At 42.1% G+C, this 11,933-nt stretch overlaps 3 protein-coding genes across 4 annotated transcripts in view; 2 read left to right on the top strand and 1 right to left on the bottom strand.

Annotated features, from left to right (window-relative positions):
- Positions 1-6,354, bottom strand: part of LOC106742345 (prothymosin alpha-B-like) — a 7,514-nt gene extending 1,160 nt beyond the window's left edge. The window contains exons 1-2 of the mRNA XM_014615199.1: positions 6,280-6,354; positions 5,564-5,729 (exon numbers count right to left, since the gene is read on the bottom strand). Of these exons, the coding sequence (XP_014470685.1) occupies positions 5,564-5,729; positions 6,280-6,354 (241 nt within the window). The remainder of the gene's footprint in view (positions 1-5,563; positions 5,730-6,279) is intronic.
- A 339-nt stretch (positions 6,355-6,693) lies between these two features.
- Positions 6,694-8,509, top strand: LOC106742351 (39S ribosomal protein L16, mitochondrial). The gene is made up of 6 exons (XM_014615206.1): positions 6,694-6,954; positions 7,071-7,139; positions 7,220-7,377; positions 7,690-7,821; positions 7,905-8,015; positions 8,232-8,509. Exons 1-6 carry the CDS (start codon positions 6,912-6,914, stop codon positions 8,445-8,447), a joined length of 729 nt encoding a protein of 242 aa, XP_014470692.1. The 5' UTR covers positions 6,694-6,911; the 3' UTR covers positions 8,448-8,509.
- Positions 8,510-9,311: 802 nt separating this feature from the next.
- Positions 9,312-11,933, top strand: part of LOC106742355 (HBS1-like protein) — a 5,798-nt gene continuing 3,176 nt past the window's right edge. The window contains exons 1-5 of one of the 2 annotated variants that reach the window (XM_014615213.1): positions 9,312-9,549; positions 9,784-9,849; positions 9,937-10,230; positions 10,333-10,371; positions 10,554-11,348. In XM_014615213.1, coding sequence (XP_014470699.1) covers positions 9,507-9,549; positions 9,784-9,849; positions 9,937-10,230; positions 10,333-10,371; positions 10,554-11,348 — 1,237 coding nt within the window. In that variant the 5' untranslated portion in view covers positions 9,312-9,506. The remainder of the gene's footprint in view (positions 9,550-9,783; positions 9,850-9,936; positions 10,231-10,332; positions 10,372-10,553; positions 11,349-11,933) is intronic. The other variant, XM_014615212.1, reaches the window with a different exon arrangement.

Below are 11,933 nucleotides of genomic sequence, written 5' to 3' on the forward strand. Positions count from 1 at the left end.
GAGCGCGCATGTTAATTATGGACTTACAGATTTAAAGTTACATTTGTATGGCTATATAGAAAGTCGCGTTCGGCAGACGCGGAACGCGGATGCGAACGAGAGCGCGTCGCCGAGACGACGAGAAACGCGTATACGTTAACACACTAACGACGCCCTGAAGCGCGTGCTACCTTCTTTCTGCGCTTCTGAAGGATTACCCCTCGACCGGACTCCACGACACGATCTTCTTAAGTGTAAAGAGAGGAGAAAAAAATACTCGCGATCTTCAATTTTTATCAACGCCGAGTATCCCTTCGCGCGCGCTTTCATGTGAGTATGTCGCACGCGCGTGTATATGTGTGTGTGAGATTGCATGTGTGTGTGTGTGTGTGTGAGAGAAAGAAAGAAAGAGAGAATGAGAGAGCGAGAGACATCGTTAGCGAGATCGCACGAGAAGTCTGAGTACTGGCAGTTAGATACGCGTATGCGTATTTAGGTGCGGTATCTCGGTAAAGTGTGCGTGCGTGTGTGTGTGTGTGTGTGTGTGTGTTGCGCGCTTCCGCTTGGAACATTTGTATCTAAGTACTACGGCTCAGCTGCTGCGAAGTATCGCGCAACGTATGTGTGTGTATATATACATATTTGTCATATCAAGTGTATAATTGTATATTTACCGCGACGGTAAATCCGAAAACGGTTGACGAAGACGTTCTTCGACGGCACGAAGGCGATTATCTATCACACCTCTCGTTTCGTATCACATATCCGTTCGCGCGCTGGACCCTTCCTTTACCCGGCCTTTCTCTCTTCGTGCGGTGTTTAACGGTGTTCATAGCTCCGAGTACTCGGAGAGGATGCCCTTAGCAGTTTTAGCGGTCGTTTCGTGTCTACCTACCGCTGCACGTCTCGAGGAGTACACGTGTTACCATTATTCCACGCAGGCGCATCCTTTATCACCCGTGTACTCGCATTCGTACCTAGATACAAAGAGTAGCGTGTACGACACAGTAAGGTGCAGTAGTGACGACGGGTGTGAACTGAACGAACACATCGTAGCTCGACGCATCGGGACGTCGAGTGGCGGAACACGATCGTCCAGCGGCGGAGAAGGCTTAAGCCTTCCAATATTTACCCTAATCGTGCACACCGGGGTCATTACGGACCCCAGCCGACCCATGTTTTTATTACGTTTCTCTTTATATTTTTCAATAAAATATAATATTTAGGTGAAAAAAAAACATTTACGATCCTTCACATAATTCTATTCTATAGATTTCAAAGTATATGATTACTCGTGATTTTTTAACAGATTTTTATTAGCACTTTTGCAAACTTTAGATGAGGGAGGACGTGAATGATCCCAGCGCATCAGATTAGTACCGATTCGCAACAGATATTTTGAGCTTTAAGCCTTAAGAAATCGACCAATTACAGTTAATTATTTGCTTCATATTCGACTGTGATTAGTCAGTTTCTTAAGGCATAAAGCTTAAAACATATTGTACCTATTGCAGGTCAGAACTTAAGGTGCCAAAAAGATGTGTGCACAATCAGGGTTAATAGTTGTCACTTGAAACTTGTTTCATGTGAAATATCTAGACACTGTAACACATAATATTTCGAATTACAAAAGTTACGTAATTACTAAATGCGATATTTTACATGAAGAATATTTTCGCAAAAAATTACCTTTTACTTGAAAAAAGAAGCAATAAATCAAAGAAATTCTCCTGTTGGACACGGGATGCGTTGCGTAACTCGTTGAAAAAGAAAATATTGCAGCCTTTAATTTTGTTTAACTGTGTACCTTTATAACAAGAAGAATTCTTCACCGTCAGCTTCGGTGTGTTCGTTTAGTCTGTGTGCTCTCAGCCGCGCTCGTGACGATGAAAAAAGAGAGAGAACGAGCGAAAGAGAGAAAAAATCCCGTCTGTTCTTCCCGATCGACTAGAAATAGTTACGAGCTCACACAGTCGTCCCGTTGTTTTCCAAACTGTCACTGATCACCGCGAAACGATCGAGTGAGACGAAGTAAGACACGAAGAAGTGTGAGAAGTGAGCGACCTACTCCAAGGATCATGTCAGGAATATATATACTATAATAATAACACATCTATAAGACTACGTGTTTAAGTATGTATGTATAACTCTGTAAGGTGTGTGTGTGTGTGTGTGGGTGGGTGGGTGTGTGCGTGCGTGTGTGTGTGTGTGTGTGTGCGTAGCACATCGCGTGGAATAATAGTGATCCAGTCGAGTCGGTGGCAACGACACACAGCGTCTCGTTGCCGTGAGTGGCGAATAGAAACGCGAGCAACGATTACGCGAAACCGTCGAGGGAGGAAATCGGAACAACTTACGTGCGAGTACCCCGCCGAGAAAATCTAGTCTTATAGCATAATTACTATACATATATATATATATATAAATATAGATATAAAGATATATATATATATATATAGGGTGTTAAAAAATTAGACCGACAAACTTTGGAGGGAAATAAAGGACTTCAAGATGAAAGATTTTTTGCTAATACTACTTTTCTCTACGACGTTTTGTTTCAATGCTGTATGATGTATAAATAAACAATACGGTAAATTGCAGTTTCTCCGTCAAAGCTCGGCTATCTCGCTGCAGCCATACTGGCTGAGGACGTCATAAGCGAGAAATGACATGCAGTTTGCCGCACATCTTACTTAATTTTCAGAATTACGAAATTATTATTACGTTTTTCGGGAAAAACTAAAAGATAAAGCAATATAACGTAAAACAATACTGCATGTCATTTCTTAATTTTAACAAAAAAAAGTTTATTTTGAAGTTTTCCGTTCCCCTTCAAAGTTTGTCGGTCTTTTTTTTTCCCCCCAACACCCTGCACATATATATTATTATCAATCAACGTGAAGTGCGATCTACGTTGCCTTTCGCCCGACGACAAAGGCTGCGTTCTCGTGTATTCACCGTCAATGCTGAGGATCTACAATTCACGTCACGTACATTATAGATCTTCGGTAGTGGCGGTGAATGTACGAGCGCAGCCGGAATACGTATCTCTCGATTACCCCGCGGTCACCGCGATGCGTCAAGCTTGATTTATGTACATACACCGCCGATCCTCAACGACCGCGTACATACGGCGAGAGAACCGCATCCCGCGTTTAACGCTCAACGATAAAGCCGTTCGACACTCGGATCATAAGCGGCAAGTTCCATCAGGACGATTGCTAGAACCGACAGAAAAACGGCCGTGCCGCTGCACCGTGGCGACAGAATCGTCACTGCTTGATTATTTTGTAACTACCGTAATTTCTATCAAGTCGTCGCGGTGCGTCGCGAATCTGACCTCCAACTGCGAACGACCCGGGAAAAAATTATTATATACGATTATATATATAATTACGTAAAATCATATGTGAATTTTGCCCATACATGTAGTTATATATATATATGTCTGTATGAAAACAAATTATATTATGTCATTTAATTAAGTGTCGAATATCATGTGCTGTCAGAAACACAACAGCCAGAACCATCTACTTCGATTCGCATATAATTTGTGAATAAGTATTCTTTCGTCGCGGACGTACGTAATTGTAGTCATATATGGGCAAATTTCACATATGATCTTTTGTTTTCCTGGGAAGTCAGAATACTCGCTGACGCAAAACGCGGGATCCGAGCACGCAGTGCTCAGCTGCGACACCGACTGATCGAGCGTCATTTCTTGTTGTGTGCTTTCCTCCCCTCCCCCGTGGAATAAAAACGCGAAAGAACGAGACTCGTCGGCGAGCACGGTGAAAGTTTGCACGAATCGATCATATCCGAATATCAAGCGAGATAGGCGCGCGCGCTAATCGTTCACTATCATTACTACCTAAATGACGTTTGATATAAGGGGCGTCCTCGGTGATTATCAGATGCCATAAGCGTTTACTTAGTCTTAATGAGCGCGCGATCGGGGTCAGTGGGCTTGTATATGTTAGTACACGCACACACACACACATACATATACATTATACCGTCGCGTGACACACGCATCGTACACACACACACACATGAAGGCACACGTGTTAGACGACGTTCCATGTATATACGTACGCATCTCTCGCCCTCCCTTCCCCCACACGAGTCGCCCGACGACGCAAAACCCGCGCGCTTTTGTAGCTCGTTCGTTTATAACGTGCTCGTCGTGAATCGAGGCATCGGAGCGTCAAATCGACGTGTCGAGAAAGAAAAAGAAACCCCTGATGGTCCCGGCTGAATGTCTCTCCGCTGTCGCCGCGTATCTCGTCGTACACAGCGACTTTCTCGCGTTATCATTCCTCTGGTTACACGCGTTTTCCCTTCCTTTCAGTCCCTGCGTCTCGTCGAACGTCCTTCGCGTCTTTCTATCTATCCGTCTGTTTGTTCTAATTCTTTTCTCTTCCTTTCCACTCGCATCTCCTCCTCGGTCTCTCCATCCTCTTCGTCCGCTCGTCAAATGTTAACAAGTCGACGCGTCATTGTCGGTGTATCATTGAGACGCGCTCATCGGTATCGTCATCGTCGTGACTTCATCCAGGCGCTTTCCTATTGTAAAAAGAATATATACTCATCGCTGCACAATGTGTAGACTTAAGGCAACTGTACCCTCGCAGATATTCCAGACGCTAAGAGCACAAAGGATCGTACCGGCTTTAGGATGTACTACGTTTAATGCTCGCGATACGCGCACGGGGAGGATCGCTGGTAATCTCCACGCGCGCCAAAAGCCCCTCTTCTGTCCCCCTCCTCCTCCCACTCTCCCTCCCCCTCTCCGTGTTTCCCACGACTGGACTCGTGCCGCTTCTACGCGGAAATTCCCTTTGTCCACGACCAATGTACCGCGACGCGCCCGCCGCACCTGTCCTTCCAGTATTTCCTCTCTTTCCCCCTAGGTTCTTTTGCTGATTAGCGACACGATAGATTCATCGCAACGCCGATTACTCCGCGTTCGCGCGCACACATACACGCACACACACACGCAATACACACACATTCCTCGGACACGATGTCGCCCTATTTACATTAAGTGTGATAAAGCGGTACCGACGAAGGAAAGAATAAGAAGAAGAGAGCGGTAATTAGTAGTCGCTAATTGCGCTCGATGACGACGACGTCGGCGATGGCGGTGGCGAACGCGTCTCATGAGATCGTCGACCTGCGGAGGATATCGCGACGACGCGCGCATGCACGTATCCTTCGAGTCCAGAACGGTTACCGGAGGAAGACGATTATTAGGACGGTGTATACGGGGATTCGTGAGGCTTCACGGGACGCGGGAAACCAATGGGAAACCATTTGGAGAGGAAAGAAAACGAGAAATAGCTTCCAAAAGTTACGCGCGGAGAACGACCCTCCGCTCTCTCTCTCTCTCTCTCATTGAAGATATTATTATTATCACAGTGTCTATTATACTATACTATGGCTATTGTTAGTTATACTACTGTCATTATTATCGTCATCGTTGCTGTTGCTGTTATTGTTACTGAGATTGTTGCTGCTGCTGCTGTTGCTGCCATCGCCACGTCGGTCGCGCGCGTCCTCCGACGCGAAACGCCGTTGATACCGCCGCCGTTGTCGTCATCGTTATCATCATCGTCATTGGCATCATCTTCATCCTCATCATCATTATTGTCATGATCATTGTCATCTTCATCGTCATCATCTTCGTCGTCGTCGTCATAGCCGTGGCCGTCGTCGTTGTCGACATCGATGTCGGCGCCGCCGATACGCTAATTATACAATAAGATACGACTATCGCCTACTCAATGTACAATATGTAGTATTTACCTGTTGTTACCATCAAACCGTCATCAAAGATATATAAAATATTGTAATTGTAACATATCGAGCTTCGTATCACTAAGCCCTCTCCTCAAAAAAATATTTGCCGTATATATATAGAGCATATTTTCTCGTTTGTGTCTCGGTTAAAGGAATTAACGTTTAGTGTCGGCGATTTACCGTTCGAGCATCTCGAGATTTTCCACCGTTCGCAATATATTTTAAGCAATTGTTTCCTCTCTTTCCGTGCTAGAATTTATAAATCGAAGAAATGGAAGAAAACGATATTCGACGTGAACTGACGTATAAAAAGACCCGCGAGATAAATCTAAAATATGTAGTTACATCTACACACAGCATAAAAATAGGACTTTGGTTTAACTTGTGTAATTAATTTTTTTGTAATTCCGATGAAATGCGATATAGTATATATATATAAAAAAATAAATTATCACTCGATGTGTATGTTACATTGTACGTTTAGTTCGGAGGAAATACGCCGCATGGCTTCTGACACATCCTGTGCACGTTGTTATTCACGAGTGTTTGTTCTCTTATATCCTTATCCGACATTAACTTTGTATTTTTCAAATTTGTTCATGGAAAAACTACGTGTTGATTTTGAATGATAAAGAATTCTATATTTTCTCCTCTTATTGGTGAAGAAAAAATCGAAATATCGCGCGAGAATACTCTGTCGGTGATATTAAATAACTTTAGAAGCTTGTAAAAATGCATTATTTCCTGATTTAATTATATTTACGCGAGATTTAGTTCGATTGAGTGAAGAGTAGTTAACAATTAACGAATATTCCGAGCAATTAAATTTAAATTCGAAATTGCTTGATATTCTGCACGATGCGCCGTTAGATGGATCCACCGTTCCGAATTCTTTTGGTCTGATTACAATGACCCACATTGACGACGAAATTTCAACTAACCTAAGTTTAACATAACATAACCTATTGGACAAAATTGTCATAACGGAGACATCTTGAATTACTTTTGCTTTTTCATCTCCGAATAATTAAAATAATTGAGATACGCTGTTTGTTTCTTTCTTTCTTAGATTTACTCAACTGTTACATCACATAATCGACGCTCGACAACTCTGTCTTTTGAACCTAAAAATGTTACAAGCATGCAGAAACGCGGGGCGGATGTTGCTTTCAAGTAAGTTTCCGAAAATTATATGTTATAAATGAAATTGTATTGAGACCATGATCTCTAATTCGGCCTCAATTGTCATGTATCGTGCAAATTAAGTTTTCGCACCACAATTTTCACAGCATTGAAATCCACATCAGTTACACAAACAGCCGGGTTAAAAACCTTTCCTCCTCCGATAAAACTTGGTGGTATGTTCATTTTCTGATGTGTTATGTGTACTTGAATACAGGAATTTTTCTTTTCTTATATATGAAATTTCTGTTTCCAGAGATTGAATATCCTGAGCGATATAAGTTGAAAGTAATGGAGAAAGTTCCGCAATTTCCACCGGGAATGCGTGCCCCTAAGATGCAGAAACGCTTGAGATACATGCGAGGACCTGAGAATTTGCATAATTTTCTTATGTATAAGCAGTTCGGTATTATAGTAAGTCAGTCTTAAACACTATGTTTAATAACAAAATAGCTGTTATTATAGATTATACAGACATTATAAATATATAGCATATCTCAGTATAAGGAGAACATCTGAATATCTCCTTTGTTTCTACGATATGGGAAACATTTAGAACACAATTTGAATAGTTTCGAAGGAGGAATACCATGGAAGGAAACATTTTTACGGTCATTTTCTCGATTTTTAACATTTTCCATATCATTAAAAACAAAGAAGATATCTAGGTGTTCTCCTTATGTTGGAACAACCCCCTTTATATACTTTTTTTTTTCTGTACCAAAGGCTACTGGAGGAGGCAGATTGAAACATAGTCATTTTGAGATGATACGTATGAAGCTGCTTAGAAACCTCGATTTTAATAAGATATTTGCAATTTGGCGGGTGGACGCACCATGGCAGCCGGTTACAAAGAAGGTGTGATAAATATTTTAAGTGTTACGATATCAAGCATGAAACTAAGTGAAACATAATTTTTTACATAATGCTTTAACACACAGGGACTAGGACATCGTATGGGCGCTGGTAAAGGTTCTATTGATCATTATGTCACTCCAATTAAAGCAGGTCGTGTTATTATAGAAATCGGTGGCAATTGCGAATATTTCGAGGTACGCTAATAACTATGTCTTACTATGTTTTCTACTATGTTATACTATATTTTCTCATTATTTTCAAAGTATCTTGCTTTTTATAATAATTCTTTACGATCCTCAACGACGCTTATGAAAGAAAAAAGGTGACTTTGTAACGCACATTGTCTTCTTGACCAGAAAAATATGAAGAAACGCGAATATGTTATTGCACAAGATTCATATCTTCTTTAGGTAAAGAGAGTATTAGAACGAATAGCGTTTATACTCCCATTCAAAGCTATGGCCGTCAGTCAGGAAATATTGGATGAGGAGAAGGCCAAAAACCAGTGGTTAGAGGAGAACAACAAACATCTTTGGACTTGGAAATATATGGTGCAAAATAATATGATCGGTTGTCATAATTGGATATCGCCATTTGATAAGAAATGGTTTAACAGGTATTTGTAAATAAACGCCATTTGATAAGAAATGGTTTAACAAGTATTTGTAAATAAACAATTGTAACATTCTTTCGTGTGTTTTTATGATTTCAATGATTGAAGCGATAGTTTGAAACGTAACCAAGGCTGCGTTCAAAAACATCATACTGAAAATAAAGTGGAATTTAATTGATCAATCAGGGTAAAAAGAACTAAGATTTCTTAATCATAATTGGTCAATTAAATTCCATTCTACCTTTAGTCCCGGTCTACAATCGGTGTTTTAAACTTTAAGTCTTAAGAAATTGACGAATCGCAGTCGAATGTGAAGAGAATAATCAACTGTGATTGGTCAATTTCATAGGCCAGTATTCATAATCGGATCTTATATTTAAGACCGTCTCAAGTTCATCTTGAGATGTTTCGTAGCCAATGAAATGTGCGACGCAGCATCTGAAGATGAACTTGAGACAATCTTAAATATATGACCCGACTATGAATACAGGCCTTAAGATTTAAATCACCTATTGTAGACCGGGACTTAGTGTATATTCCCTACACTTATTTCGATTTGTTTCTTGCTGGAAAATAATCCAAGGTAATCCAAAGCCCCGTCTACATAAAGATCATTCTAATTAATTGCAAGTAGGCGCAACGTTTGTTGCGACAGCCAATCAGAAGCGTCAACAGTACCATCAACGCTTCTGTGTCGCAACAAGCGTTGCGTGTGTTTGCAATTAATGTAGACCAACCTTAAGATGCAAATATTCATCGTATGCGACGCGTGATGTCCAATGAGCGTACAGCTTTATTAGGATAGCTGCGTGCTCATTGGATATCACGCGTCTACGTCTGCGTCCTATGTAGATGGGGCTTGATAAAAAGTTAATATGCGTATCGAGTGACCGGTGTAAACTAGACTATATATCAAAGGAAGGAAGGAAGGATGGTTCCAGCTGTGACTGTGCCCGCAATTTGTAATTCGGTTATGTGTATATCTCGTGTGACATGAGAGTTTGTAAATAATCTACGGTCTTGAGAGCGTACTTGCTTCACTTCTTCCGTCAAACAAAATTACACGTGAAACATGTCGCGGCATCGGGACGTCCGTTGTATGAACTATTCCGACGGTAAGTCGCGAGACCGCAGCTGATACGTAATATGTAAATCCTTATTAATCCAATTATTAAAATCGTGAAATCCGGAGGTCGTTGCAACATTATCTCTCTACCTTCTCTACGTGATTAGTTAGCTTATTATTGCAAACTTACGATTGATAGTGCTTGCGAATGTTATGTCCTTTGAGCTCTTCGTCACGGCAACTTTTGAATTTTCGCTAAATCATGAAATCATACTTTGCGCAGAGTACGATGGCTATGACGACGTTTACGGGCATTCAGTGGAAGATGATTACTGCGTGTCGCCTAGCGGTAAGTTCTTGGAAATTGCCTTACAGACCTCTTAATCACATCCATAATAAGATACGACACTGTGTTAATTGCAACTTCGACGTATAGCACAACAGTTCCTGTTTGACCGAAGCAAGCAACAAAATATAGCTTCATTCATCACAGAGCCAGATATAGTCGAAGACAACGAGGATATTGAGGTTTCAGCGTCTTCCGACGAAGAGAAATGCAGCCTTTCTGAGTTGGAGAAGGTAAAGTTGATGTCTTGTATGGAGTCCATCAGGAATGTCATAGGTGATTCTGTGACTGAATCCAAACTGCGGGAGCACATCATCGCATCAGGCTACAACGCAGAAGTAGCGCTCAATACTATCTTGCATGAGTCTTCACCAAAAAATATCGGTACGCTTATTATATTCTTTCTCGGTGAGTCTGTGGTTATAATTATTCGACATGGATTTTGCGACTGGATGGATGGACTAATGGGAGAAAATATATTTACAGATTCGGCAGTGAACAAGGAACGATCGGGACCCCATGCAGGTATATGTTGCATAAGATTGCATTTCTTCCGCTTTAAGATATTCTAATTGCACGTAATATTTTTTTCGCGCTGCAACTTTTATCATTTTAATCCGTTAGCTGGAACAATTTAATGACCTCATGTGTTTGTTCTTTTCTTCTCATGTTTCATGTGCTGTACTGGACTTCATCGGTAAGGTAAGGTGTTTCAGTTGATAAGCTTAACACGTTTACGTTCACGATACCGAAACTTTCGTTGAAGAAAGAACACGATTCGCCCGAACAATACTCGACTTCCACCGCGTCCCGTTCGAACAGCACAGACGATCCGAAAAATTGCAAACGCGCTCCCACGACTTTCTCGTCATTAGCCGGACTAACTTTCAACAGTCACGCGCAATCCGTAAATTTCAACGCGACGAAGGTGCCTTCGCGGCACAACGCGGACTCGCAGTCCTTCAGTTCTTTAGCCGCCTTGACCGCGCATCACTTGCAAAAATCCAATCCACTTAATGACAAGCAACTTCGCGAGAGGCAGCGGTCGCCGAGTTTGCAATTTGTTATCCCGAAGTTGTCACTCAGGGATAACGGCGAGGCGACGGAGAGTAAATCGCCGTCGAGGGCCACCGGCGATAGGAGCAGCGAGAGACAGTTGATATCTAACAGTAGTTCGAACAGATACCCGATGGATTTGCTGCAGAAAGATTTCTCGAGCATGAGCATTCTGTCGAGGAACAACATCGTGATGGACGTGAAATTGCAGGAGGACCAATCGCAGGGTCCGATGGCGGTTATAAACGACATACGCAGCCCGTCGCCGGACGGCTGCGTCATCGACCTGACTATGGCTCTGAAGGAGGCGAAACTCCTCGCCGACGGCACTTTTAGCAACTCGATCGCGTCGGGAAGGTTTTATCGCGACTCGCCTAACTTGGAGATATACGTGAGGAGTGCGACCGACGTAATGCCGAACATGCTGCCGGTCACTTTAAACTTGTGCGCTCTGAGGCGCGTCAGACTACGCTACACGAAGACTCAGGTCTCCGTGTTCGGGAGAACCCTGTGCCGGAAGTGGAAGACGAGAAGGCCGATTCTCAAAGTCCTCGTGAAACACCGCGGCGCAGTCAAGCCGTTTGACTTCTCTGTCCCGTATCGAAACGCAAGCCGGTCTCAATAATCAACGATTAACGAAGCACGGACATTGTGTGTGTGTATGCGCGTATGGGGCTCACTACCGTGAATATTGATATAACGATTCTATCATTTTAGAGCGATTTAATATCGGAATGTTTTATCGGGAATCGTGTACTTTTATGTTTCTAACCGGTTATACACGTAGGTCTTTTTATCTCGTCCCTGTGCTTCGAATCTGTTCGAAGAATCGTTGTACTGTGTGCAACGATTATATGCTATCCTTCTTGCATAACGCCTTGAGCTTCGAGGAAATACCCAGAGTATTATACAAAACCGAACTAGTGGTACTTATCAACTGTATCGATCTTAATTTTAAGCTGTTTCGAACGTAAATTTACAAAAGAGGGAGATATTTACAGAGGAAGATTATATATATATATATATATATA

This window comes from Dinoponera quadriceps, unplaced genomic scaffold, assembly GCF_001313825.1.
Source record: "Dinoponera quadriceps isolate SergipeBrazil2010 unplaced genomic scaffold, ASM131382v1 scaffold629, whole genome shotgun sequence".
Taxonomy (NCBI): Eukaryota; Metazoa; Arthropoda; class Insecta; order Hymenoptera; family Formicidae; genus Dinoponera; species Dinoponera quadriceps.